Source organism: Odocoileus virginianus, chromosome 8 (assembly GCF_023699985.2).
Source record: "Odocoileus virginianus isolate 20LAN1187 ecotype Illinois chromosome 8, Ovbor_1.2, whole genome shotgun sequence".
NCBI classification, from domain to species: Eukaryota; Metazoa; Chordata; class Mammalia; order Artiodactyla; family Cervidae; genus Odocoileus; species Odocoileus virginianus.
In genome coordinates this window covers 40,653,104-40,679,220 of record NC_069681.1, presented here as the reverse complement: position 1 = coordinate 40,679,220, position 26,117 = coordinate 40,653,104, and the positions used below count along the sequence as shown (strand labels likewise).

Sequence of the window (26,117 nt, the reverse complement as noted above, 5' to 3'; positions counted from 1 at the left end):
TTTAATATTTAACTTATTTTATGTAGAGCTATTTCAAATGTAGGTACAACAAATACTGAAAGCTGTGAAAAATAAAAATCACATTGTATAAATGTACAATTAATTATATTAAAAATAAGGTAATAAATTTTCAAAACTCATCACTTTCTAATGATTTTATTATTACTTACATTCTTGATGTCTTTGTATCTGTAAGGAAGAAGTGTTATGTGATGGTGTCTATTCCCACCTGGAAATTCAGGGGCATCATTTTGGTAACTAGAAATCAGTTGTGGTGAGAGTATTTATACCATGGAAATTCCCAAACTATAAATTAGGACGCCCCTTCAAAACCTACAGTTGCTTGTTAAACAGTCACCAAAACAACACTGACCCAGTATCTCTGATACTGGGATTGATGGGCACTGAGAAGGGAAAAAAAAAATAAGCAATGGTTCTAAACTTTGTGTATAACCTACATGTATGTGTATTTTTGAGTATACATAGAGAGAGAGGTTTATTTTTAGGAACTGGCTAAAGAGATGTGATTTTAGGGCCGGCAGTTCTGAAATCTGTAGGGTAGGCAGGCAGACTGAAAACTCAGAGTTGATGCTTCAGTCTTAAGGCAGAATTTCTTCTTCTCAAGGAAACCTCAATTTTTGCCCATGAGGGCTTTCAATCGATTGGATGAGGCCCACCCACAGTATGGAGAGTAATCTCCTCTACTTAAAGTCACACATGTTAACCACATCTACAAAATACCTTCACAGCAACACCTAGATTAATGTTTCGTTAAATTACTGGGTACCATAGCCTAGCCACATTGACACAAAACTGTAATTTTCTGTGACACTCCTAGACTAGAAGAAATGCTATTTTACTTCTGGTTAAAATTCAAACAATTAAAATGCATTTAAATCCTAAAGAACTGAGTAGCCATATGAAAATCCAATACATAGAATATGTAAGAAAGAAGATAGGTGTACATCAAAGTTAGAGTGGACATGAAGTACATGAAGGAATCCAAAACCTTGACTTGGCTTTTTGCTTATCTTGTTCTCAGATGCTCATGGATTATAACTGAAGTTTTCCATACTTAGAAAACTTTCAGTTTGATTTTGAAATGCAGAAATAATTAGATCAAGATTTCTTTCCTGGACTTCCTTCTTAGAGAACAATCTAGAGACTAAAAAATTAACTTTTGGATGTTGAGATTTTATTATCAATGTGACTACTTTCTGTATGAATATTTTATATTGAGACTACAACCTGGTGAGTGTAATACACAGAGGAGTAAGAAAGGAAATGTCCCCTTGGAAGACCACTGAATTGATCAGACTGGCTGTTTATCAGAAGGTGCATCTCTTGGGATAGCATGCTCATTAATTCTCCACTGTCCATCATTCCCCAATTCAATTTTGGTACACCTCTCAGTGGGGTACTGCCTTGTGATCATTTCTCACTCTAATGTTTTTCTGATTCTGTTAATACTTCAACAACAAAATACAGGGATATGATTAGAAGAGGCTCAAAAGACTCAAGAAACAGCGCAATAATTCACCTCTTACCTTTTACTGTGACCAAGATGCCAAAAACTTTCACTGTTATTAAGCACCCTCCCGCCTATGGATTTAGAATAATTAACTATGAAACTCTGATTCATCAATTAGCTTTGAGATTACATTTTATATTTGCTTCTCATTAGCTTTTTTTTGAAATGTGGTAAGTTGAGTAGCTGTTTAGTGATGTATTTTGAATCGTGGAATTATCTCGTCATTCAGATTTACTGTTGTCCCTGTGAAATTTAACCACAATTTTGTTGAGCTGTTGCCTGTGCAGAAGAAAACTTGCCAGCAATTCAATTATTTTCTGAAAATCTTTCTATTCTTTACTCTCTTTAAATACTGGGAAAGACTATGCTATGCATTCTTGTGTGTGTTTGTGTATACACTTTTTGTATCTTCACTTACAAATATTGACAATCATTTGTATTAGGACAGTGCTTTCATTAAATGTTTCAAAGTCTTACATGAATTTGAATTTAAAAAGATGTAGTCATTTTAAAACAAGGAGAAACCCCTTCTATTTAAATTTCATCCATCTATTCAGTTCAGTTCAGTTGCTTAGTCATGTCTGACTCTTTGTGACCCAGGGACTACAGCACTCCAGGCTTCCCTGTCCTTCACCATCTCCTTCAGCTTGTTCAAACTCATGTTCGTAGAGTCGGTCATGCTATCCAACAATCTCATCCTCTGTCATCCCCGTCTCCTCCTACTTTCAATTTTCCAAGCATCAGGGTCTCTTCCAGTGAGTCAGTTCTTCACATCAGGTGGCCAAAGGATTGGAATTTCAGCTTCAGCATCAGTCCTTCCAATGAATATTCAGGATTGATTTTCTTTAGGATGGACTGGTTTGGTTTTCTTGCAGTCCAAGTGACTCTTAAGAGTCTTCTCCAACACTACAGTTCAAAGTATCAATTCTTCAGCACTCAGTTTTCTTTATAGTCCAACTCTCACATCCCTTCCTGATTACTGGGAAAACCATAGCTTTGACTAGATGGGTATTTGTTGGCAAACTAATGTCTCTACTTTTTAATATGCTGTCTAGGTTGGTCATAGCTTTTCTTCCAAGGAGCAAGCATCTTTTAATTTCATGGCTGCAATCATGATCTGCAGTGATTTTGGAGCCCAAGAAAATAAAGTCTGTCACTGTTTCCATTGTTTTCCCATCTATTTGCCATGAAGTGATGGGATTGGATGCCATGATCTTCGTTTCTTGAATGTTGAGTGTTAAGCCAGCTTTTCCAATTTCCTCTGTCACCGTCATCGAGAGGCTCTTTAGTTCCTCTTTGCCTTCTGCCATAAGGACTGTGTCATCTGCATGTCTGAGGTTACTGATATTTCTCCCAGCAATCTTGATTCCAGCTTGTGCTTTATCCAGCTTAGCATTTTGCATGAAGTCCTCTGCATATAAGTTAAATAAGCAGGGTGACAATATATATACCCATGAACAGTATGAAAAGATCAAACCATTGACAAGGTTAATAATGTTTATTATATATCGAGTCAAGGTAAGATGTGAGAAAAAGCAAAGATAGCTTTTCCTACTCCAGCTGCTGCGTACTCTCTGAGACCATCCTGATTCAAGCACTGCCCACTCTCTGTCCCACAAACTCCTTACTCTTTGCTAATTTTAACCACATTTCTATTCTTTGCCCTAACTTCAGCCCCAGATCATCAGCTTTTCTGAAATAACAAACGCAAGGAAACGATAAAGGCCAGAAACATTGGCACAAGATCCATGAAGGTGGGATCTTCACAACTTAGAGCATTATGTTTGAAATCCTGTTTATGCAATTCTTGGAACAGATTTAAACAACTCCTGGGTGCCACTCAAAGAGTTAGTTTTACAGCATGCAGAGTGAAAACTTTGTAACTAAGGGAACTGGTAGTCAAAGTCTTTATCAGGAAGTGAAAAACATGAAGGAGGCCACGATTGTAGCTTCTTTGAGTGATAAGATCCACTGAATTTCTCAAATCTTGTGTGAAAGTTTAAAACTTTCTGATTATGGCACCGAACAACTTTGTGAAAGAAAAGCAGCCCTCAAGACATGAAAGGATCATTTATAATAACCTTTCACACTGAAAAATGTTAAAGAAGTGCTTATTTGGAGGTCTGGGGAATTTGAATTTAAGGAAATGAACTGGAACACAGATTTGAAAAATACTTCTTTTCTCAATTCTGCCACTTCTTATTAGCTCATAGAGGAACTTTATAATACTAAAAACAGTCCAGGACTATTAACTCCAATTTAAATTTTCTTAGCTATCAGAAACTCAGCTAAAAGTTCACTTACTCTTAACTTTCCTAAACCTGTTTCCTTCGATTCTTTGCTCCAGTCAACTTACCAGGCACCAGATGAACAAAATGAATGGTTATTTGACGTGACATATCAAATGATGAGGAGACTCTATCTGGGTACCAGACACAGCTAATTGACTGTGGGGATTCTAATAGTTCAAGGTTGAGAGAACTTTGGCATAGAACACATGCTCTGAAGAGGGCCAAGTCTAAGGCAAATATTGCACTCTAATCAAATGGAATTTATAGGATCAGACATTGAAGTGCTCTGCATTGGGAGCTCTTGCCATTTTCTTTGTATTTTTGAGTTTTTTTGATTTCCTACCTACTTTCTTTTTTAAAATAATCTTCAGCTTGCTTTTATTCTGTTTTTTTTTTAATTGGAAAATAATTGCTCTACAATGTTGCATTGGTTTCTGCCATACAACTGTGCGAACCAGTCATAACTATATATATATAGTCCCTCCCTCGTCAGCCTCCCTGCCTCCTACTCACCTTCTAGGAAGTGTCAGGGCAGTCATTTTCCTCCACACTCTCAAGCTCTGTAAAACCAGTGTCTGGCTGTCTGTCCTCTGTGAAATGTGACTCATTCGGTGCATGGCGTTTTTGTTGTTTGTTTATTTGGGATGGGCATTCTGAGGTCCCCATGTGTCACCCCCGAGGGCAGTGCGTCTCCGGTCACTGACCCACAGAGGCCGGCGTCTGTGGTTAATGAGGGCCTCCTGTCTCCTGCCTTTCCCACCGTGCCACTCACCAGGTCTATTCCTGGAGGCTTTCAGACGCTGGGCCCTCCCTGGAGGGAGCTCCATCTGGCAAGCGTCACATTTCTGCTGTCACCTCGGCATCTTGGAGTGAAAACGAACTCCTGGGCTGGCATCCATGGAAAGACTTTGTAAAGAAAGGGTGACACGTAGTTGAAGGGAGTTTGTAGAGGGAGAAGCAGCCCCATCTCTTCTGTCTTGGAAAACAGATGACAATTTATGGTGTGAGTGTATGTCCCAGAGCCTTCACTCATCCTCTGTCTTCCGGTGGAACTCCCTTCTTTCACATTTACCATTCCCCTTATTTATTTTAGTTACAATAAAATTCCAGCTTCGATTCCTTCATGTGTGTGTGTGTTTAATTTTTATTGGAGCATAGTTTGTATACAATCGTGTGTCAGTTCCAGGTGTGAAATGAGCAAAGTGAATCAGTCATACATATACATATATCCACTCTTTTTTTTATTCTCTTCCTATATAGGTCATTAAAGAGTATTGAGTAGAATTCTCTGTCTTATACAGTAGGTCCTTATTAGCCATCTATTTTATATAAAGTAGTGTGTATATATCAGCCTCAACCTTCCAATTTATCTCTACCTCGCCTCTTAGCCCTTGGTAACCATTAGTCTTCTACATCTATAACTCTATTTCTGTTTTATAGATAAGTTCATTTGTACCTTTTTTTTTTTTTAGATTCCACATATAGGCAATATCATATGATACTTGTCTTTCTCTGACTTCACTCAGTGTGACAATTCTAGGTCCATTCTTTCCACTGCAGATATCATTACTTCATTATTTTTTATGGCTGAGTAATACCAATGTTTATTTTAGAGCTAATGATGATTTCTGTAAAAATTCAGGAAGTTGGGAATTCACTAGCCTAAACTTCAGGTGCCCAAAAAACAATCACATGTATAAACTGATTGCCTGACCTTGCATCTAATCTTCCTGGATGTGAACCTATCATCATGATTTACACAGAGGAGATTTTCAATACATGTTTGATATGTCAAGGCACAGTCATCAAAGTTTCAGCCTTACATTTTCTGCCGTTATTGTCTCTTATCCTGACCTTCCAGAACCATCTATTTAGTATCTTTATTATTAGTGATCTTGGAGGTGCCTGGTGGTGATCCAATTGAGTTAAATATTATATCTAGTTATGGAATAAGTAACATATAGGGAACCTAAGGGGATCTGAGAAAGGAGTGTGGGTGGCAAACTCTAAAAGGACAACGGATTTTTTTCACCTTCATAAATTACAACTTGGGAAGAAACCCATTATTAATACTTGTAAGTGTCAGGAAGTATGTAAGCTGAGAAAAGTTTCATATTCTTGCTCTGTGGAGAAATTGTGAGTGGTAATACTTTATCCAGCCAAGTAGCTGTCATGTCTGATTTCAGAAAGTCAATACTTCACGTGTTACAGACCTTATGGTCTCTTTCATAACTGCTCTGCTCTTCTAACCCTACAGCAGCCAGAAACAAGGTATAAATGAGTGGGTGGGACTGTTATCCAATAAAACTTTATTTATGGACAATTAAATTGGGATTTCATAAAGCATCACAGAGCACATAATATCATTTTTAAAATTTTTTTAAAAACAATTTTTCTTACAGGTCTTACCAGTACAGATGGCAGACTGAATTTGGGCCAGAGGCTATGTTTGACCCTGTTCTAGGGTCAAAACTGAAACAGATTAACACAGTCACTCAAAACAGAATTAGCCAGTGGTCCTAAGTCTTTTTGGCCATTCAAAGTCATCAGTTGTTTTCACAGTTATCAGTGGCCTCTGATGAGGGGGAGAGAGGAGCTATTAAGAATTTAATTCCTCCACAACCTTCTTCTCCAGTGATGCGTTAGGAAGGAAGCAAGGCTCAGTCTCAATGGACTGCATGTTTCATGACCTCTGGTTCTGTTTGTTTGGGGACATCGTGGTCTCTTCCTAGGTTCTCTAAGAGGCACTTTGCATAAAAGATTCACTCTTCTGTAGCATGATTCTTCAACATTCTGGTAATTTACCCATATCTTCACTTTTTCTAATTTGTCTATCTCTGCCTTTCCATCTCTTTAGTTTTGTTTGTTTTTCTCTCTGCCAGGAACAAAGGAGGAGACATCAGTTACCTTCTTAAGGACACTACAGTTCATTTAAAAAAAATATCACCCTGCTTTGCATTAGTAAGTCAACTGTCTACATATATCTTCATGGCCTTATACACACACACAGAAGAAATAGGTTTGGTTTAAATTTGCCCTGCTAAAAAGTACCTTTCTCCTTTTATTTATCACCTGAGATAAAATACTGATTTTCTTGGAGCAATTAGAAATTAGAAAACCACCAATCCATCTAATTTCATGAATGTAGATCCACAGGATTTCTTTCACAAATATCCCCAATACAACCATTACCCTCAGATCATGAAATGTTTATTTTCTTTTGGTCAGTTTTTCACCAGAAGTCCCATGCCTTTTGCTGTAAACTCACTTGTAATGATTCAGAAATAGAATGCAGTCCCAATGTACTACTAAATCCTGAGAAATGGATGTTTCATTTGTGCATAATATAGTAGAAATGGAACAGTGTTTTTTTTAGTAGTTTATAACAGGTCAGAGAAATGGTCATTCTGCAGAGTTGTTAGTATTAAATATCTATTTGATCTGGAAACAGTGTTGTTCTTATCAGTTAGTTTTAATATTTTTAAAAAGAAAATTAGTGATTTGTGGACCATTTGCCACACTTATTCCTTTCCAGTCTCTTCAACTCTAGAACTATGCTTCTCAATGGGATGTGAGTTTCAGAAGCACTTGGGGAAAAATTTCAAAATTTTCATGTCCTATCCCAACCCCTTTTGGCATGGTTTGCCCCTTCAAATCAGAGCCCATCAGGAACACACCTGTGTCGAATGAGTTATCACTCAGTGCAGCAAGTGAGAATATACCATATAGAACCTCAGGATTTCTCAGTTAGAGGGACTTTGCAGGCGTGGGTGCCTAGTCGCTTCAGTTGTGCTCGACTCTTTGAGACCCTGTGAACTGTAGCCCCCAAGCTGCTCCGTCTATGAGATTCTCCAGGCAAGAATACTAGAGTGGGTTCCATGGACTCCTCCAGGTGTTCTTCCCGACCCAGGGATCAAACCCACGCCTCTTGTGTCTCCTGCATTGGCAAGCGGGTTCTTTACCACTAGTGCTACCTGGGAAGCCCAAGAGGGACTTTAACAGATTCTTTGATAGGGTTTGGATTTTGGTGGATGATGTGTGGGAAGCGCTCAAAGAAGCAGCACTTCACCCTAGATCAGATGCTCTCAGAAAGTGGAGGTAATTCCATAGGAAGGTATCTCAACCAATGTGACCGGCAAGGGGGTTGACTATGATGAAGATCAATCAATAGAAGGATAAATGTAAAAGCACAGATGCTCATCTTGCCAGTGAGAGATTTTTGGTACTTTTGGATGGCACAGTCACCTTGTTTTTGTCTGTGTTTAGACAAAATTTTTATGTGGCCTTGCTTTGTCTCATGTCATCATGGTGTCAGAATGATCTTGTCTGAGGTGGGTGTTCTGTGAGCTTGTTTAAGTGTAATAGACTATGGTGACCTGGCCGAGTGCCAGGCTGGATTCTCAATGTCCAGAGCAGTTTGTTTTGTCTTTATGCATATGTACCCCCTGCCCTCCTTTTAAGTCACTCAGTCGTGTCCGACTCTTTGCGACCCCATGGACTGTAGCCCACCAGGCTTCTCCATCCATGGGATTCTCCAGGCAAGAATACTGAAGTGGGTTGACATTTTCTTCTTCAGGGGATCTTCCCAACCCAGGGATCGAACCGGGGTCTCCTGCATTGCAGGCAGATGCTTTAACCTCTGAGCCACCAGGGAAGCCCCATGCATATGTACCCCCTGCCCTCCTTTCTGGTATAATTTTTTCATAACATACTGTTTAAGCTTTTATTAGAAAATATTTGAATTGCACAGGAAAGTAATGATAGTAATATAATAAACACCATGCAAATATCTGGCAACTTATGAAGTAAAAGATTACAGCTAAAAGTATTTGGTCATTTCTCTCAAATCCTAATTCCTCCTGGGAGGAAACAGTTATCTTGAATTTGATGTTTATCATTCTCAAGTACACTGCATGTTCCTTCCTTTTTAAAAAAGATATTCATAATGTTTTATGGCCTCCTTCCCTTTCAGGAACTATATAAGTTCTAACTTTAATGCAGACCTATGATCCTTTTTTTTCTTATTCTGAGCTTGTTTTAAGTAGGCATGAAAGCATCCAACTTCATGAAGAATCATGAGACAGGCACCCTATACTTCACATGGGGCATAATTTTACATAAGTACTGTTAAACATGATAAATGAATTTTAATTACCACATCAAGTACTCTGTTCATTTGCTTTCTCCATGCCCTACAGTGATTTTAATCACAGGGGCAATTTGTTGGTTTTATTTAGCAAAATGTTGGGTGGATTTTCCTTCTTCCCTCCACTGGCTTTCTTAAACATTTTTGACACTAACAGAGCTGAATCAATTGGAAATTCACATTTTATGCAATAACAGACCATTTTAATTTCATGAAGCAAGCAAGGGTTTGGCTTCCACTTGCGAATAGCACTGAAGAAAGCAATATTGTCAAAAGAAGCAGCCCAGTATATCCAGAGATAAATCTATCGAATTAAACCCAAGACTTTCATTAGCTTTTACTTTACATTTCCCTATGACATAAGCATGAATTAAACCCATCGGCGTCTTTCCCCTTGCAGGAGACATTTCTCTCTGACAAGGAATGTCAACCAAGGGAACGCGTGGCATAGGAGTCCTGCCAGTAAAATCGCACTTGGTCTCACAGGGAGGAAGGCTGATGCGTTCTGACGGTTGGACGGGCAGGCACAGAACTCAGTGAATGATTGCCATCTTTTCTTGCCCCCGCCGTCTAACAGTCTATGGTGATGGGCTGACTGTTTCTTGCCTAACTCGAGGTTTCTAAAGATAAGCACACTTATAACTGTGTTGCATCTCTTGTCACCTGTTGTTACTTGGTACATTTTGAATAAAAGCAGGGACCCTGTGGCCTTCTGAGGTCTTTAATGTACCTCTCCTTATGTGACAGGGGCTGGAACTAAATGTCAGGTCTCTTAGTCACTTTGGGTGCTACGACAGAAATACCATAAACTGGGTGGCTTACAAATAGCAAACATTTACTTCTCATATTTCCAGAGGCTGGATAGTTTAAGATCACATCACTGTGGATTCAGTGCCTGGTAAGGGTCTACTCCCTGATTCAAGACCCCATCTTTTGGCTGTGTTCCCATGTGGCAGAAAGGGCAAGCTCAGTTTCTTGGGGGACTCTTCTCTAGGTCTTGAGTGTGGGTACCAATCCCATTCATGACCTAAACACTTCCCTAAGTCCCCATCTCCTAACATTGTCACCTTGCGGGTTAGGATTCAACACATGAATTTATTGGGGAGGCCAGAGACTATCAGACCGTGGGCTCGCGTTCAACTTGAGTCTGGAGTATTTGGAATGGTAGATACCCCGCGGCCCAGATAAAAGTCCATGGACAGGACTGAGGGGCTGGTGAAACAGAGACCCCAGTATTTGAGGGAAATGCCAGAGAAACAAACACCCTGAAGGCCTGATCATTCTGTGCTGACATTTCCTTCCTTCTTGCAGGAGAACACTTGAGAATCTGTCCTCAAGAGTACACATGCTGTACCACGGAAATGGAAGACAAGCTCAGTCAACAGAGCAAGCTGGAGTTTGAAAACCTGGTGGAGGGGACAAGCCACTTTGTGCGCACCACGTTCGTGTCCAGGCACAAGAAGTTTGACGGTAGGCGACAGCTTTTCCTTCTCCTTGGACTGGGTGTGCTTTGCGGTGCTAGAGTCTTGATCCTATATGGAAGACATTTGCTTTAAGTGGAAGCTTTTCTTTCCTTCTTAAACATTTATACCTGTGTCTATTTTTAGGAAAGCCGTGAGCACTCTTGACAGTTTGTACAGCTTGGCAAAACCTGAGTTAACAAAGAGCTGTGTGGCATTTGCAGTTTGCCTGTGAGATTTATTTGGAATGATTTTGGCTTACATTTTCATTATCAGAGTGATTCTAAGTCAGCTTTTGTCACACCATAGCTCGTCTTCAGTTTCCATCTAGGGATTTGCCTTGAAGTCATTAAATGTCATTTAAAATTATTTGAAATAGAACGTTGCTTTTAAGAGGACAGACTTGTTTTAAGTGCCAGTTGATGTGGACTCCTTTATTTTAGAATGTACCTTTCCTGTAATGTAAATAACTGCATTTTATATTGTAGTTGAAATCGTCTGGCAGAAGGTTTTGACCCTTGATTGATTTCCTGATTATAAGCAGTTGACTTCATTTCTATATTCTGTTTGTTAAATAAACATTTTGTATTAGAAAGCACAATGAGAAAAAATAAGTGTGACTAGGATTCAGTGTTGGATTTTCCCATCAGAGCCTCAGAAAGATTTTTAAGAGCAATCTGACTTTTATCAACTGAATGAATAATGATAACGATAAAGATAAATATTCTTGGGTAGTGAGGTGTTGTCAGTGCTCTGTGAAATGAATGCCCCTTACTATGGCTCCCTGTCAACCAGACTTTCAAATTGTAGGGAGCCTTTCCTGTGTGCCTTGGTCTTAGGAAATTGCCTGACAGAAACAGAACAGCCATTCATTTCCTCCATCCTTTCCAATCAATGCACAACAAAGCTGGTTCAGAAAAATCTTGCTAAGTTTATCTTTTTTTTTTTTTTCTCTCTCTGTAGTAGATAAAATGTTCTGCTTGGTGGCTGCTCTAAATTGGCTGCACCGATGTCTATTAGATTAGTCCTCCAGGTTCTAAAATCAAGATTATGTGACATTTTCTGTGGAAGTGAAAGGGACTTATATTGTTGCAGGTATATTTCAGCGTTTTTGCGTTCTTCCTCTTTCTCTCACTCTGCGTTCAACTGTATGTGCGGATGTATATAAAAGTAACTCTTTCTTTAGATATGATGCTGTGACTATTGTTCCCTTGAGTGCAACCAGCAAGGACTTGGGAGTTGGCCTTGATTTACAGATTACAAATCCAGTGACTTTTAGGAGCCCTGAAGGGGCTCTGTTCTTGAGGAATTATAATGTACAGGATTACTTCAAATTGAAACAAATTGAGATGTGTTATCCTGTGTTACAGAAAGCAGGGGAGGGTGGCCTGCTGCTCTGACTTCGACCTGTATCTTTAGAAAACAGCTCTTAGTGCTTTTATAAAGTTGTACTCCAAAATTAAGTAGGAATAATCCCAGGGCAGTATTCACGTTGTGCATGCGTGCAAGCTCGGTCACTTTAGTTGTGTCCAACTCTCTGCCACCCTATGGATTGTAGCCCGCCAGGTAATTCTGTCCATGGGATTCTCTAGGCAGAAATACTGGAGTGGGTTGCCATGCCCTCCTGCAGGAGATCTTCCTGATCCAGGGATCAAACCTGTGTCTCTTGCATTGCAGGTGGATTCTTTACCGCTGAACCTCTGGGGAAGCCCATGTTACATAATATATATTCCTTTAAATAAAAATAATAGACTTAAGGTAAATTTTTTTTTTTTTTTTTAATAATGAGTAAAGCTATTCAACAAGACTGAGTCAGGTACTTCCTGTATTCATCTATCAATGACTTTCAATATCTGTGGATTTATAATTATTAAACCCAGATGTGTTTCTCCTATTTAAAAAAAACACTCTTTCTTGCTTTCTCTCTCTCTGTGTTTCTATCTTTACAGGTATGTTCTAAATTGTTCTAATGTGCTTAAGGGTCTTATGTTAGTCGATTTGACAGGACATTGATTTTGGTAAGATTTGATCTGACATGGGGGTGATGAATTCTTTAACAACAGTGCGTTTCATTGTTGTTGCATTAGGCTGGGATGGAAGAGAAGTTAAGATATTTTTTAAGGAAGATTTCAGCTATTTTTTTTTTCCCCAAAATATAAATGGGATCTGGTGAGCTTAGTTTCTGAAGAGTTGTCTTCAAAACTTAAAAAAATTAGTCCTCATGATAATTTCTGCCCTTTGAGCAGTTTCATGAAGGTCATCCATGCAATTGTATGATTTATCTTTTTATCCCACAAAAGCAATCCTGCTAAGTCACCTTTCAGGAATGCTGGTACATTCATGAGGGCAGTTTTCCATTTGTTCCCTTAACACTTTTTTAACCATTTCCTGGTGGTATTCAGTGATGACTATCAGCTGGTGTGCACAGGACGCCTTCCTGGGATCTTGTGGAATGTTATTGTTTGGATTTTATATTCCTGGATGAACCTGATGGTGCTTTCAGGGGCTTTATTTTTAGTAGCTTCCTATTCTGAGTCATTTTGCATGATTGCTGGAATCTCTTGACCCAAAGTGTTCATTTTGCATCTCTGCCTCTGGTCCCACTTTCTCAGAGATCTTGATTTCTCATTTGGATTTTAGGCATCTTTGTTGGTTATGTGTTCTTTATTATATGAAAGAGGACTGTATCATATAAGAAGGTGGCCACTTACCTTCCTATTTTCCGTAAGTACAGCAACAATTTAAATTGCACCTAATATATGTGATTCAAGTCCAAACTCTATTCAGAGCGGCTAGATTCAATCACAGTTAATCATTAGTCTACAGTCTAGTCATTATGCTAGAAATGTTTTTATTCCATTTAGCTTGTCATTTTGTGGTAGAGGTGACTTTTAAAATTTGAAATTCAGAAACATTTAACAGAACATAACATTACATTTATTGTCATATTCTTTCCCATTTTCTATTAACATCTTTGGTAATATTTAGTAGATACTGTATAAAATTATAAATATTCATTGCCTGGTTGGAAGCTAAACCTGAATGACTATGAATTTTCCCCAATTTCCTAAAGGGGCCCAGCTTTGCTCCCTCGCCCCATTAGCTAAAAATGTATTGCTGTGAAGCAATGGATAGAGAAAAAGGGTAGCTGTGAGGCAATGAATTGAAAAAGTATATAAAACCAATTGTAGAAATTTTCACTCTTTAGCAGTGAATTTCCTTATAGATGAGTAGTTCCCCCCCCCTTTAAATACAGAGTTGAAATATGATGATTGCATATACAAGTTTATATCCTTGGCACCAGTACTCTTCCAAGTGTCTTACATGATTTTCATTTGCTTGTTTGTTCTACCTTTTCTGGCCAAACCTCCACCTCTGCTTGGCATTGCACATCCCTGCGAACCCCTCACCAGAACCTGCCCACCGCTGCTTCTCAAAGACATGGGGATGCTCTCAGTTTGTTCTGCAGCCAAGCCTAGATTTCCCAGCACACCCCAGTGGTTAAAATTATGGATGAAGGCCAGCCAGGTACACCTGGAAGAATGATCACAATTCTATTCCCTGACTTATGGCCTTTCTCACTTTTGCCAAGCACCCCAGATAGCCAGAAATATACAAACAAATGGATCATATAAAGGTAAAGAGAGTGACATCTTTGTATACCCACTCATTTTCCTAGCATTTTGGTGTTTAGTAACTGCCCAACCTGTCAGATTGGCATCTGCGTCCAAATCCCAGTGGCTGTCTTGCTTCAAATTTGTTAGGATCCTAGGAAAGTGGAGGGCTACCAAATCCTTTGATAATAGGAATGGTGATAATACGCAACATCTGGCCATGTTCCTCGCCCATTACCGATGTCAGCTTGTTTACCAGCAGTGAGCTGCAGTGCAGAGTTATATAGACTCTCAGTGGCAGAGTCAGCACCCTGCCCCAGGCTGAGCCCTCCTGGGTGCCTGCTCTTAGTCACAACCACCCCATAATCTCCCTTGTGTTTTCTAGTCCCCAAATGTGCTGAGATTTCACCATCAGCAGCATCTTTTCCTCTATCTCCCACCACCAGTTACTCCCAGTAATTGTGGGGAAGAGGTGGAAATGTCTTACAGAGAAATGTGGAAAGAGATTAAAAAAAAAAATCCTTCAAGAAAGAAAAGAAAATTACTCACCTAGTCCAGCTCCCAAGGAACTTGGAGCCTGGAGAGAGTAAATGACTTGCCAAGTTTCCACCAAGAATGATGAAACCAAGACTGTAATCTGATGCTTTGACTTACATCAGACTTGTAAATAGTAATATGATAGCAAGTCGATATTTGGTTGAAATTCTAGCTCAGCTTTTATTTGTTTTCAGTGGACATTGGCTAAAAATTACTGATTTTCTTTCAACAAGGAAATTGTGATATTGGTGGCTAAAGAATCTAGCCATATTTTTGGAAAAGGCAGCATCAGTGTTTAATTGAATAGTGTCCCTAAATTAAAGGGATGTGAGTGTTTTGTGCAAGAAAAGCTATTAAATCAATGAAGGCATGTTATTTATTCTCCTTACCTCACGAAGCCCTGGTAGCTTCTATCCTGATGTAAGCACAAGCACCCTATTCTCCAGAGTCATATATGGAATATGGATTATTCAGAAACCGAAAAATTTAGTTGAAGGGATATATTATTTTGGCAATTTTTTCTTTATATTTATTTGAGCTGGTATTTATTCATATCTGAGTCTCAATATGAGGTTTTTGTTTAGTGTGTTCTTGGTCTTATTATTTTACTTTGCTTCATGGTTTTTATTTATGTATTTTTATGATATACATTTGTCCAGAGATCTTGGCAGCAAGTACATTTTTAAAAGCAAAATAAAAAGAAAAAAAAAAGTTGAGCAGTAATTTCCATCCTCCCAAAGAACTTATTCCATGGTAACACCCTCAGAATTCTCATTTTGACTGAATGCGGAAATAATTTATACATGGCGCCATAATATTTTTACGCTGCAAATCTGCTTGTGTTTTTTTTAAAATATCATTTCTCATCTATATGCTGTAGAGATGACAATAATGTAATGATATCTTTAAAATATGGCCTAATTTTCTCACAGAATATACTTATTTGAAAAGCAAAAATCCCTAAGTAGTTTTCCTTATGGTAGCCGAGTCTTCTATATTTCCTGTCACATGGGTGGGGTGTATGTGTCTGTCTGTCTGTCTGTCTGTGTCTGTGTGTCTGTGAGATTTCAATTTGGAAACATTTATTCAGAACCTATTGTATAAAGACATCTAGCTAAGGGTCTAGTACATACAAAGATCACTAATAATGACAGAAATATGGTCAGTCCATCACAGAGTTTTCCTTGTTGGGGGTATAGACATCCGTGTAAAGCTAACTCTAAGGAAGCCAGAATTGACTCTGCCATATAGTGGAAGTCCAGAGAAAACTGGAAGGAGTCAAGTATTTTATTGAGACACTAGAGAAGAAAATCAAACATATAAGTGAATAGTGCTTGTTGTGATAGGGCTTCCTTTGTGGCTCAGTGGTAAAGAATCTGCCTGACAGTGCAGAGACATGGGTTTAATCCCTGGGTTGTGAAGATCCCGTGGAGTAGGAACTGGCCACCCACTCCAATCTTCTTGCCTGAGAAATCCCATGGACAGAGGAACCTGGAGGGCTGCAGTCCATGTGGTCACAAAGGAGTCAGACATAACTGAGCAACTAAACAACAAGAAAAGACTTGTAGAAGATGGAACACCCTGGACCCTTAAAGAATGACTTAAGGTTGTGAAGGTTAAAGAGGTGCCAGGAGGCAGGTGGCAGGAGGAAGTATAGGCATCAATCTTGTTTGCATAGCTCACAAAGTCCTTGGGACATGCCAACATAATTACAATTGATTCCTCTCAACAGTGTTAATTTATCGACATTTGGCATACATTCATGATGTAAATAATCTGTAGAAACATTTTTGTTCCTGTATCAGTCTGCTGTTGTTTTATAACAACCAACCACAACATTTCAAGGCATAAGTAAGAAGCTTCTCTTTTTCCTTGAGTGTGCCTTTGGGTAGCTAGAGTTTGGCTGTTTCAGGCCTGGTGCTCAAAGAGGCTGCCTCTAAACTGTGGTTTTGGTCTGGTCTGTTCTAGACATTTTTTGGAAGTAACTCTCTATCTACATTCTTCTCATGGTGGAGTCTGGCAGCTGTATTACACAAGTAGAAGCATGATGCCCCTTAAAGCCTAAGTTAGAATTAGCAGGTTGTCTTCTTAGCTCCCATTGGCCAAAACAGATCTTGTGGTCATCCCCACCATTGATGGGCAGGGAGTGTTTAACCCAGAAGGAGATGGAGTTGAGGAAAGGAGTAAATATTTCTACATCATAACCTACCACACTCCTGGTTGACTTCTTCATGCTATTCCTTAAATCATGTTTTACCTTTCACATTGACTTGTGATATATGTATTTTTGGCAGGTGGGCAAAGGTGGGGAGGAAGGCAGAGTTTTCTAGTAATTCAAGAGCAATAATTATTTCCCAAATAAAGCACAGTTAGTAAAACACATGTGTTATACACTACCTCCCATATCCTAGCACATTAACAAACACACTCAGGACACACACACCACTTTCTTGATATTATTCAAGAAGACATAGATGTGATATTTCCATTTCTTATGTTACTACCCCCCCCTTGAGATTGACCAGAATAAGATATTAACTGTAATTTCATAAGGGTTATCATGTTAATCAGCATCCGATGTAGTTACCCAAATGCCTCCTTGAACATTGCTGGGCCAGTATATCAGCGATATATGGGCTTCCCTGCTGGTTCAGCAGTAAAGATTCTGCCTGCAATGCAGGAGAGCTAGGAGATGTGGATTCGATCTCTGGGTTGGTAAGATCCTGTGGAGGAGGGCGTGGCAACCCCTGCCAGTATTCTAAACTGGAAAATCCATGGCCAGAGGAGCCTGGCAGGCTACAGTCTATGAGGTCGCAAAGAGTCGGGCATGACTTGAGCGACTGAACTGAACTGAAGTGACTGAATACATACATATCAGCGATATGTATTTCATCTGGATGACACTACTATGGAAGTCAGAATGTGTTGAACTGGGTTTTAGAAATTAGAGAAAGGTATGGCATTGGAAGGTAATCTGACAGTTTTCCCAAAGGGCAGCCCTTCCAAAATCAAGAATCACCTAGTCAGGGATTGGGTTTTGCCAGAATTAGTAAACAGATTTATAAATCTCAAATGCCATCCATGTGCGGGGTGTTGGAATAAATGGTCCTTGCATGGTTGAAGACTCTTTCAATTCAGGGCATGAAGAACCCTGATCTTTGTATAAGTGGAATCTCCCTCCCTCCTTCCTTTCTTCCTTCATTTCTCTCTCTGTCTCTCTTTCTTCTCTTAGGACAGATCTTTCAAAACTAAGAAAATACTGCTGATCAGTAGCTTTGTGTCCTTTGTAATGGGCTCCCAATCATTTTCTAATTCTTACCCCACTACCACATACCTCAGAGTAACTGAAAACTTTACACTCCCAGTGTAGTTGTGATATTATCAGCTTATTATCACCAATTCCCTTGCATGGTGGCTTTGCTGAGCAGCTGTTTCACAGACGAGCCAAGTTCTTTTAAGTATTTCTCTATCAGAGGCTGAAACCAGCCTACCAGAAGGGTTCTTGGTCATGAATGTTAATGAGCAGACAAGTATCACTTCCCTGACAGTGGCTCACTAATCCTTTGAGTAAGCATGACTAAATTATAAGAGAAATTTTATTTCAGTTAAATTGATCTGCCACTGGTTAGGGAAAACAGGTTTTCTTATTTTAATGAAAATCAAGAAAAATATTTAATGGTGATATAAATTAGAGTTTGGTGGAAAAATTTTGGTCCCCAGACCTGGGAATGCAGTAGCTCAGTGTAGACTGGTTCAGTTGTGTGGTGTGTATCAAGTCGATGGAAACTTCATTATCTCCTGTTAGGTGTGATCTGCAATGCGGAATGGTGTAAGTCCTAACTCTTCAGCTGAAATTTTGTATGAAGAAGCTCTTGACCTTTCTCGAGTGGTGTGGAATTTGAATAAAAACTGGGCTTTCTTCATTCACTGAGACAATATAAGACCTCCCTTTTCCAAGCAAATAACATGATATGTGAATAAGAAAAATGTTTATGTGCTTTTTTAAGATTCAGAAAAAAACTATGCAGGTGATTCTTTATTTCAAATGGCATACCTTGTCCTGATGGAGTGAGGTGGACAGATAGAAGGAACAAGATGGGCATAAAAATTATCGTGGTTGAAACTGGTTGGTGAGTCCATGAGGCTTTCTTATAATGTTCTCAATTTTGAGTGACTCCAAAATATCTGTAATTAATATTTTTTTAAGGAGAGAGCTGACTTAAGCACAGGCAGAACTGAGGATTTCCAATTCTGAATGCAGAACAGTGTCAGTGGATGTTGCCATTCTTATGTCTTGCCATTTCAACAATAGTAAATGTTTTTACTAGTTTTAAATGTTTTAAATAGTAAATTCAACATGCCATTTTCAAATTGCAGAGATGAACACAACTTATAGATCTGTTAACTCAGATTAGGGCCACTTAGCTTCTGCTTCCACCCAACATTTTATTATTGTGTTGCTAGAACTGGCATCTGTAGTTTATCTGCAAGAACAGGTCTGTGAAATGAGGCTTAATCTTTAAATGTTCCTATTAATTGTGATTCAAAATGTCAAACTCTTGGTAAGATTTATGGACACCAAGACAAGAAGATTATTCCAACACAAACTTTGGCAAGATTCATAAGAAAATGTAAAACATAGATTATAAATGCATTAAAAATAATATTTCTATATCACTAGATAGTCTTCCAATGATTCTTAGTTGAAGCACAACCATCATGAGCTCTGTGTGTTTGGCCTTTTAGCAAATCCAAAGGAAAAGACTGCGTGTCTAAACAATTAATTCCATGTGATTCCCTTTATTCCATTAAAAAGGGGGAGAATCCTAATCTTACATGCAGATGTAGATTTAGCTAATAAGTTTGCATGATTCATGACACTCAGAGAAATTGTAGGAAAAAAATTACCCATTACAGTTTCAGAATTTTCCATTTATTATTCTTTCAAAAGGTTTTTTAATATTCATTAAATAGACAAATATTATTCTTCAGATGATTATATATAGTAATACGTGATCTTCATACTGTATCCTCCCTACCTAGTGGTTTAATTGAATCCAAACAACTTGAAAATGAAAGGCAAACTTTGAAGGAAGATAGCAGGAAATTGGGCCTCCAAGGCTTTTCCATGTTGGAAGAAACTGTACTTCTCCACCTATTTTTTATTTCTGAAAATTTCTTTGCATATTTTCTGCTTTTGAAAGAACAGTGTGTAGTCACTACAAGTTTTGGTTCTCTTGCCGTCTTATCTCCTTCCCTTCGGTGCTTATGAAGTTGACATCTTATCAGTTTCACTTATTTAGTGTTCTTTTAATAGTATTCTTGAAAAAAAAAAGTATGATCTATTCCCTGTTGAAGTCTAAGCTCATTAAGTATAGAGATTAGGTCTCCTATTTCTATTTTATCTTCCTAGACTTGACTTAATATGGAACATATTTAACAATGCTGCAGTGTTGTTTGACTGTGGCACCAGCCCGCACAGACCCAAGGGCACAGACCAGTCAGATGAATTACTTAAGCTCCTATAATAAATGCGACAGAAGAAAATAGGAAGCCTTGAATTTCAGTTATCTATTAACTCTGAGGGTCCATAAACCTGGAAGTCATATTTGATTTCAGCAGCATTTATTCCAGTGGATTTAATAGAACTAATTTTAAATTCCCTGAATGAACATGGTCTTTATTTGGAGTGGAAGGAGAACCTTAGCTCAAAAAGTGGGATGAGTACACTCACACACACATACATACATACAGAGGTTTATACATGTGAGTAAGGAGGGATTAAGTGACAAGAGTCTCTCATAGGACCAGTTAACACAGAGATTTTTGTGCTCAAGCTCTGGAAATTTTTTAAAAAACACTTTTAAAACATTAAAACAGTTCCTTTCTTTATTGGACTGTTTTGATGTTTTCGTTAAAAGTCAAATAACCCTATAAGAAAGGATATATTTCTGAGCTCTCTATTTGTCTCTCCTTATGCTGTTGCTACAATGCCTTGATTACTGTCACTTCATATTAATTTTTTAAGCTGTGTTAGTCCTCTTCCAATTTCAAACAGTGTAGTTTGTGATTCTTTGGTTCCTTTGGGATTTAGAAATCTTTGTTTTGCTTAAACATCTCACTTCTCTGGGTCAGCACCCTTTGAGTATCACTGGGTAAGAGGAGTTGAGAGATCAGTTATCAGATGTAGGGCTGAGGCAGATAAGAATGACAGAAGCTTTTCAATCTTTGCTCTGTCCTGTTAAGGTCAGTTTAAGAGCTGCCAATAAAAGGTCCACAGTATGTAAGGTACGATTCAAGCATTTATTGACCAAATGGTGTTTTTCCTTTTTTTTATTCCTTATTCAAGATTCTCTTTTTTTCTTCTGATTTTGACACTGAATTGCATGCCAGATCCACAACTCATGTAATGTTTTGCAGGCCAAATTATATTGCAGTTGATTTTTTTTTTAAATATTTGTGAACTACAAATTTTCCTTTTCCTCTTTTATTTTCTAGTTTATAGGATCTAACAAATACTTATTTTTCACAATCTAGAAAATGCAGTTCAATTTTTTTTTCTCTATTTTTTTTTGTGGCTTACAGGATGTTTTCTAAAGCCAAGTATGTAATTTATTTTTAATAGCATTTTTAAATTTTAAAGTATTATATGTTTTTTATAGAACACTTGGCTAATTTAACTTAAGGCATTAAAGAAGTTAAAGTTACTTTAAATTTTGGCTCACTTGTGGAAGAAAATCTGATCTCTGAGGACACAGGTAAAAATATAGTAACACAAATATTTGATTTCTCATGAGAGTTTATTCAAATAACTTCTAAAAAAATAAAATAAGTTGGAACTCTTATTTCCTATGTTTAATAGTTTATAATATAAAAGGAAAAGCAGAACCCAGTCTCTGTAGGAGGGAGGGAGGGATTTCCTATTTTGGGGGGAATAATATTTCCCTACCCTTTATAGCATTTGGTCAATAAAACATTGGATCACTTTTATTAATACTGTAATTGAGTTGGTGTTCTTTACTGAGAGTGTAATCAGAATTATGACAACATAGTTCTGAAGATTTGTGGGATGTAATAAATTGTGATGTATATTAAAGAAAAGGTCAAAGAAGTAAGTAGGATGAATCTTCTTCACAAAGAAATGAGCTAAGGAAAACAATTCCAAGAAAAAAAAGAAAATCTATCTTTGCTTCCACTTTTCCCCCTTCTATTTGCCATAAAGTGATGGGACCGGATGCCATGGTCTTAGTTTTCCATAGGGAGCTGACCGTCCCATGGAACCACATAGGCAAGCATCTAAGTAGCAGTAACACAGACTGGTACCATGTGTGAAAATACAGATAAAGTAGAAGAAGTGAATGAAATTACTCCATTAAGGGGAGATTAAAAACAATTCTGAAAAGATCGAATGAAAACTCTCTTGGAAGTTGGGAAGGAGTTGGACATCAGTTTGGACCCAGAGAGATGGGATGGGGAGGTAGGTGGGAGGGGGGTTCACGATGGGGAACACATGTAAATCCATGGCTGATTCATGTCAATGTATGGCAAAAACCACTACAATATTGTAAAGTAATTAGCCTCCAACTAATAAAAATAAATGAAAAAAAAAAAGAAAGAAAGGATGTGGAAATGTGAGGGAAGGTGTGAAGGTGGGGAATCTGGCGGTTCAGGCTTAATTCTGTTGGTGGACAAAGGATACTTGAATGAAAGAGGAGCTGGGCCCATTGGTAAGGTCCTTGTGTATGCTAAAAAAAGTGGGAAAATGCTTCTATTCTCTGAAAATCAATGGGTTTTCTTGTTTATTTTCATTTAAATAATTGAGTTGACTTGATCTTGAAGTTCTGTTGACAAAAGTTAAAATCCCTGTTGAGCAACAACTTACAGAGTTTACCCTGTGCGGTTTGTTCTGTTTAATTAATGGCTGACAGCAGGCATGTGGATTAGAGAGCAAAATGAATTCCGCTGATTCCTTAGATCCTTCAGTGTTAGGGCCTGTATAATAATATTTGTAAATAAACAGTAAACTTCCGGGCATCTGTGAGTTTCTTTCACGTGTAGTGCGTGTATGAGAATGTTTTGCAAGAGGACTGCTAAAATGTTGGTTCTACCTCAAAGTACAAAGTTTCAACAGTGATGTATGGGGAACGGTAGGTTTAAGCATAAACTGTTCTTCCAGTATCTTACTTTGAGGTTCCTCATGACAGTGAATGTGTTTTACTGTTGTTTGTTGTCGTTTCTAAGTCATGTCCGACTCTTTGCAATCCCATGGACTGTAGCTCACCAGACTCCTCTGTCCATGGGATTTTCCAGCCAAGAATACTGGAGTGGCTTGCCATTCCGCGCCCCACCCCGAGGACATCTTCCCAACCCAGGGATTGAAACTGTGTCTCCTGCATTGCGGGTGTGTTCTTTACCACTGAGCCGCTAGGGCAGGCTAAAAAATATATGAAGCACTTCACAAATTTGCATGTCGTCTTTGCTAAGTCCCAAAAATTGTTAAATGGCTCACCTGGTTATAAAATGAACATTACCTTTCATAAGGCCCTTCCGTATACAACATACCTCAGCCTATGAAATGATTTGTCTTGTGGAAATTTTCTCACAATTGTGTCAGATCCCAATTTCAAAAGCTAATTGGTATTTGAACTTGTTAAATTTCGCATTGTTATATTTCATGAATTGTTACATTTCTGTTCCAAATATCTAACATAAAGTTTCCCCCTAGCAATATTACGTGCAAGCATATAGGATAACGACCCTGCAACAAGTATTCCAGTCAGCAGCTGTGGTAGACTCATAACTAATGATAATTGCCCTCTTCATGTAATGAGGTAAATTTTCTCAGTAACTATTTCGTATGCAACTGACTTAGATATAGATCATTGGGGATGGATGAATACAAACATCTCTCTGCACTCAAATCCTTCCCATCGTTGAAAACCCCAGAGCCTCAGGAACTCTGTTAAGAAGTCTACATTATGTAAAGATATGCATATTTACTTATTGCCCATGTATATAGTGCTTATTAAGTTACTATTGGTTTTTCAGAGTTGCTTTTTAGCAACCTTAAATCCTCACTTAAAATGTGTAATCCTTAAAGGCAACGGAAATCTCCGTTGGTTCACATTAGTAGAAATGGACTGATCCACAATAGTGTGGTGTGCTCTTGGCTGGTTGCCAATGGTGAATGAAGGCTGCATCACTGGATGACTAATAGTATCTCTTACCTCCAGGTTCACTCACTGTGGTTAATATTGAACCAAGTCTATTTGTGTAGAGTTCTTTAAGAGGCCAAGACATTAAGATTCCTTAGCATAAACATCACCCGAGCATCACCTGCGCACCTAAATGGATTTTTTTGCCAATGAGTAATGCTGTTCCTTCACTACACAGTAGACAGAAAATGCCAGCACTTGATTCAGGGAACGCAGCCATCTTCTGACTAAGGTTCTTCATTCAGGACCCTTTGTTGGATGAATCCATTTCTGCTCTGTTCCATTCCTCATTTGAATGAAATATGTTCTAAGGGTCATCAGTTTTAGGCAAAGTTAAAGACTAGATTTTTTTTGTAAAAACAAAAAAGAAATAAACAATATGTTTTCTTTCTTTATGAGAATTTTGTTCAATAGCATAGCACTATGATTTCTTGGGAGCTTAATAAAAGCTACCTAGATAACAGAGCAGAAAGTTAGCTGTTTTTCTTGCTAATGTGAAACCCTAAGTGTGGCTTTATTCTCTTCTCTCATTGCCCATTAGCTTCATTTTAAATCATCTTTCTTAGTATTTGAAGAATAATTAAGGGACAGATGATTGTTGTCAAATATCTTAACCTTACAGACAATTTCTCATAAAGCAACAGTGGCCTTTAGAAAGGCTAATTAGCTTGAGCGGTGGTGACTAATAATGGTTTTTTCCCCACAAAATTTTTTTTGACATCTAAACAAACTTGAGCACACGGAATAAACTATCGTGCTAGATATTCAATGATCCAAATTAAGTGATGATGATGAAGACCTTTCTTTTTACTAGGTGGTCAGATACTAAATTTAAAGAATATAATTAAAAAAAATAAAGAATATAATTAATTTCTCCCATTGGAATACTAGGGTCTGAGGAATAGAGGATATTTTCTCAAAGTATTAAGAGTAAACAAAAATGTGTTCACACATTTATACCAAAAATTGCATATTGTACCGTATCCAGTAACCCATTGTATTTTTTTTCAACTGTAATGCTTATGTCCCAATATTGTTTTCTTTTCCATTACCTCAGGAAACAAAAGTAAACTGGCTCCTGAGTTACACTTTGTGTTTTACATTAGCTAACAGAACTGGTATTGGGAAAAGGGGCCAAATGTACAAGAGCTGAAAGGTTTTCTTTTTGAGTATTTGTTTGCAAAACAAGCCCAGGATAATGGAGGATCATTTGTGGGAAGCTGAGCCATGCTGGGTGCTCATTAGATAACTTAGAAAGACTCTCTTGTTTGCATCCCCCTCCCTTGTAGGTAGTTGCATGTGTTTCAATTAAAATCTCCATTTACTTCCAGCTGGTAATGTTAGCATCCATTCCACCAATAGAGAGTAAAGGTCACAGCCTCCTGCCTGAACAGATATTTAAAGAAAATGTGCCATTTGCCTCCTTTGTGTAGGCACCTTTGAGCCACCCAGAGCAAACTTGGGGAGCAGATTCTGGAGGGTCAGATTACAGGTGGACTTTTTCCTTATTTACTGAGGCAGCTTTGGTATCTGCTAGTCCAGATGCTACAGCTGCTGTTGCTTTGTGGCTTGGGATCCAGCAGCAGCTGTTGTTCTTTGCTAGAGCGTGCTGCTGACATTCCAAATTTAATAGTCTGAGACCTTAGTCGTTGGAAGCTACGCTGAAAGTTAATTTGCTGAATCCAAGTTTATTTTCCTACCTAAACCACCATTTGTGATAGAGCCTTTTCCCCACGATGCACAGTAGAGTGAGGAAAGGACTTCTTTACTGTCCTTAGCAGACTGAAGGGCAAGAGAAAGCAGTGATTCCAGAGCAGAGCATAGGCTGGGTATCCTTGTGACTTGGCTGTGTTCTGGCTGTCAGATATCTGAACCCAGGCCCAGCTGCTGTCTACCTGCAGAACTGTGGGCAACCTGATGGAACTTACTAGTTTCTCCATCTCAAACAGTTAGGACAATAATTTCTACCTTATGGAGAGTTACAATGAGAAAGTAATCATAAAACACCTTTGCTAATGCCTGATCCATAGTTATAGTTTACTCTTTTTTGAAAGTAAATTTTATTAGAGTATAGTAACTTTATGGTTTTGTGTTAGTTTCTGCTATGCAGCAAAGTGAATCAGCTATATATATATATATATATATATATATATATATATATACACACACTACATATCTCCTCTCTTATTTGGATTTCCTTTCCATTTAGGTCACCACAGAGCATTGAGTAGATTTCCCTGTGCTATAGAGTAGGTCTTCATTAGTTACCTGTTTTATACACAGTGTCAATAGTGTATATTATATGGTATCAATAGTACATTTT

At 38.2% G+C, this 26,117-nt stretch overlaps 1 protein-coding gene and 1 long non-coding RNA gene across 3 annotated transcripts in view; one reads left to right on the top strand and one right to left on the bottom strand.

Annotated features, from left to right (window-relative positions):
• Positions 1-26,117, top strand: part of GPC6 (glypican 6) — a 1,189,310-nt gene that overhangs the window by 284,260 nt on the left and 878,933 nt on the right. For both annotated transcript variants that reach the window (XM_070471522.1, XM_020884423.2), the window contains exon 2: positions 10,280-10,438. In XM_070471522.1, coding sequence (XP_070327623.1) covers positions 10,280-10,438 — 159 coding nt within the window. The remainder of the gene's footprint in view (positions 1-10,279; positions 10,439-26,117) is intronic.
• LOC139036330 (uncharacterized) lies at positions 11,588-14,679 on the bottom strand. Its single transcript, XR_011489063.1, has 2 exons — positions 14,592-14,679; positions 11,588-12,160 (listed from the first exon to the last, which is right to left on the bottom strand). It is a non-coding gene; the product is annotated as an uncharacterized lncRNA (long non-coding RNA).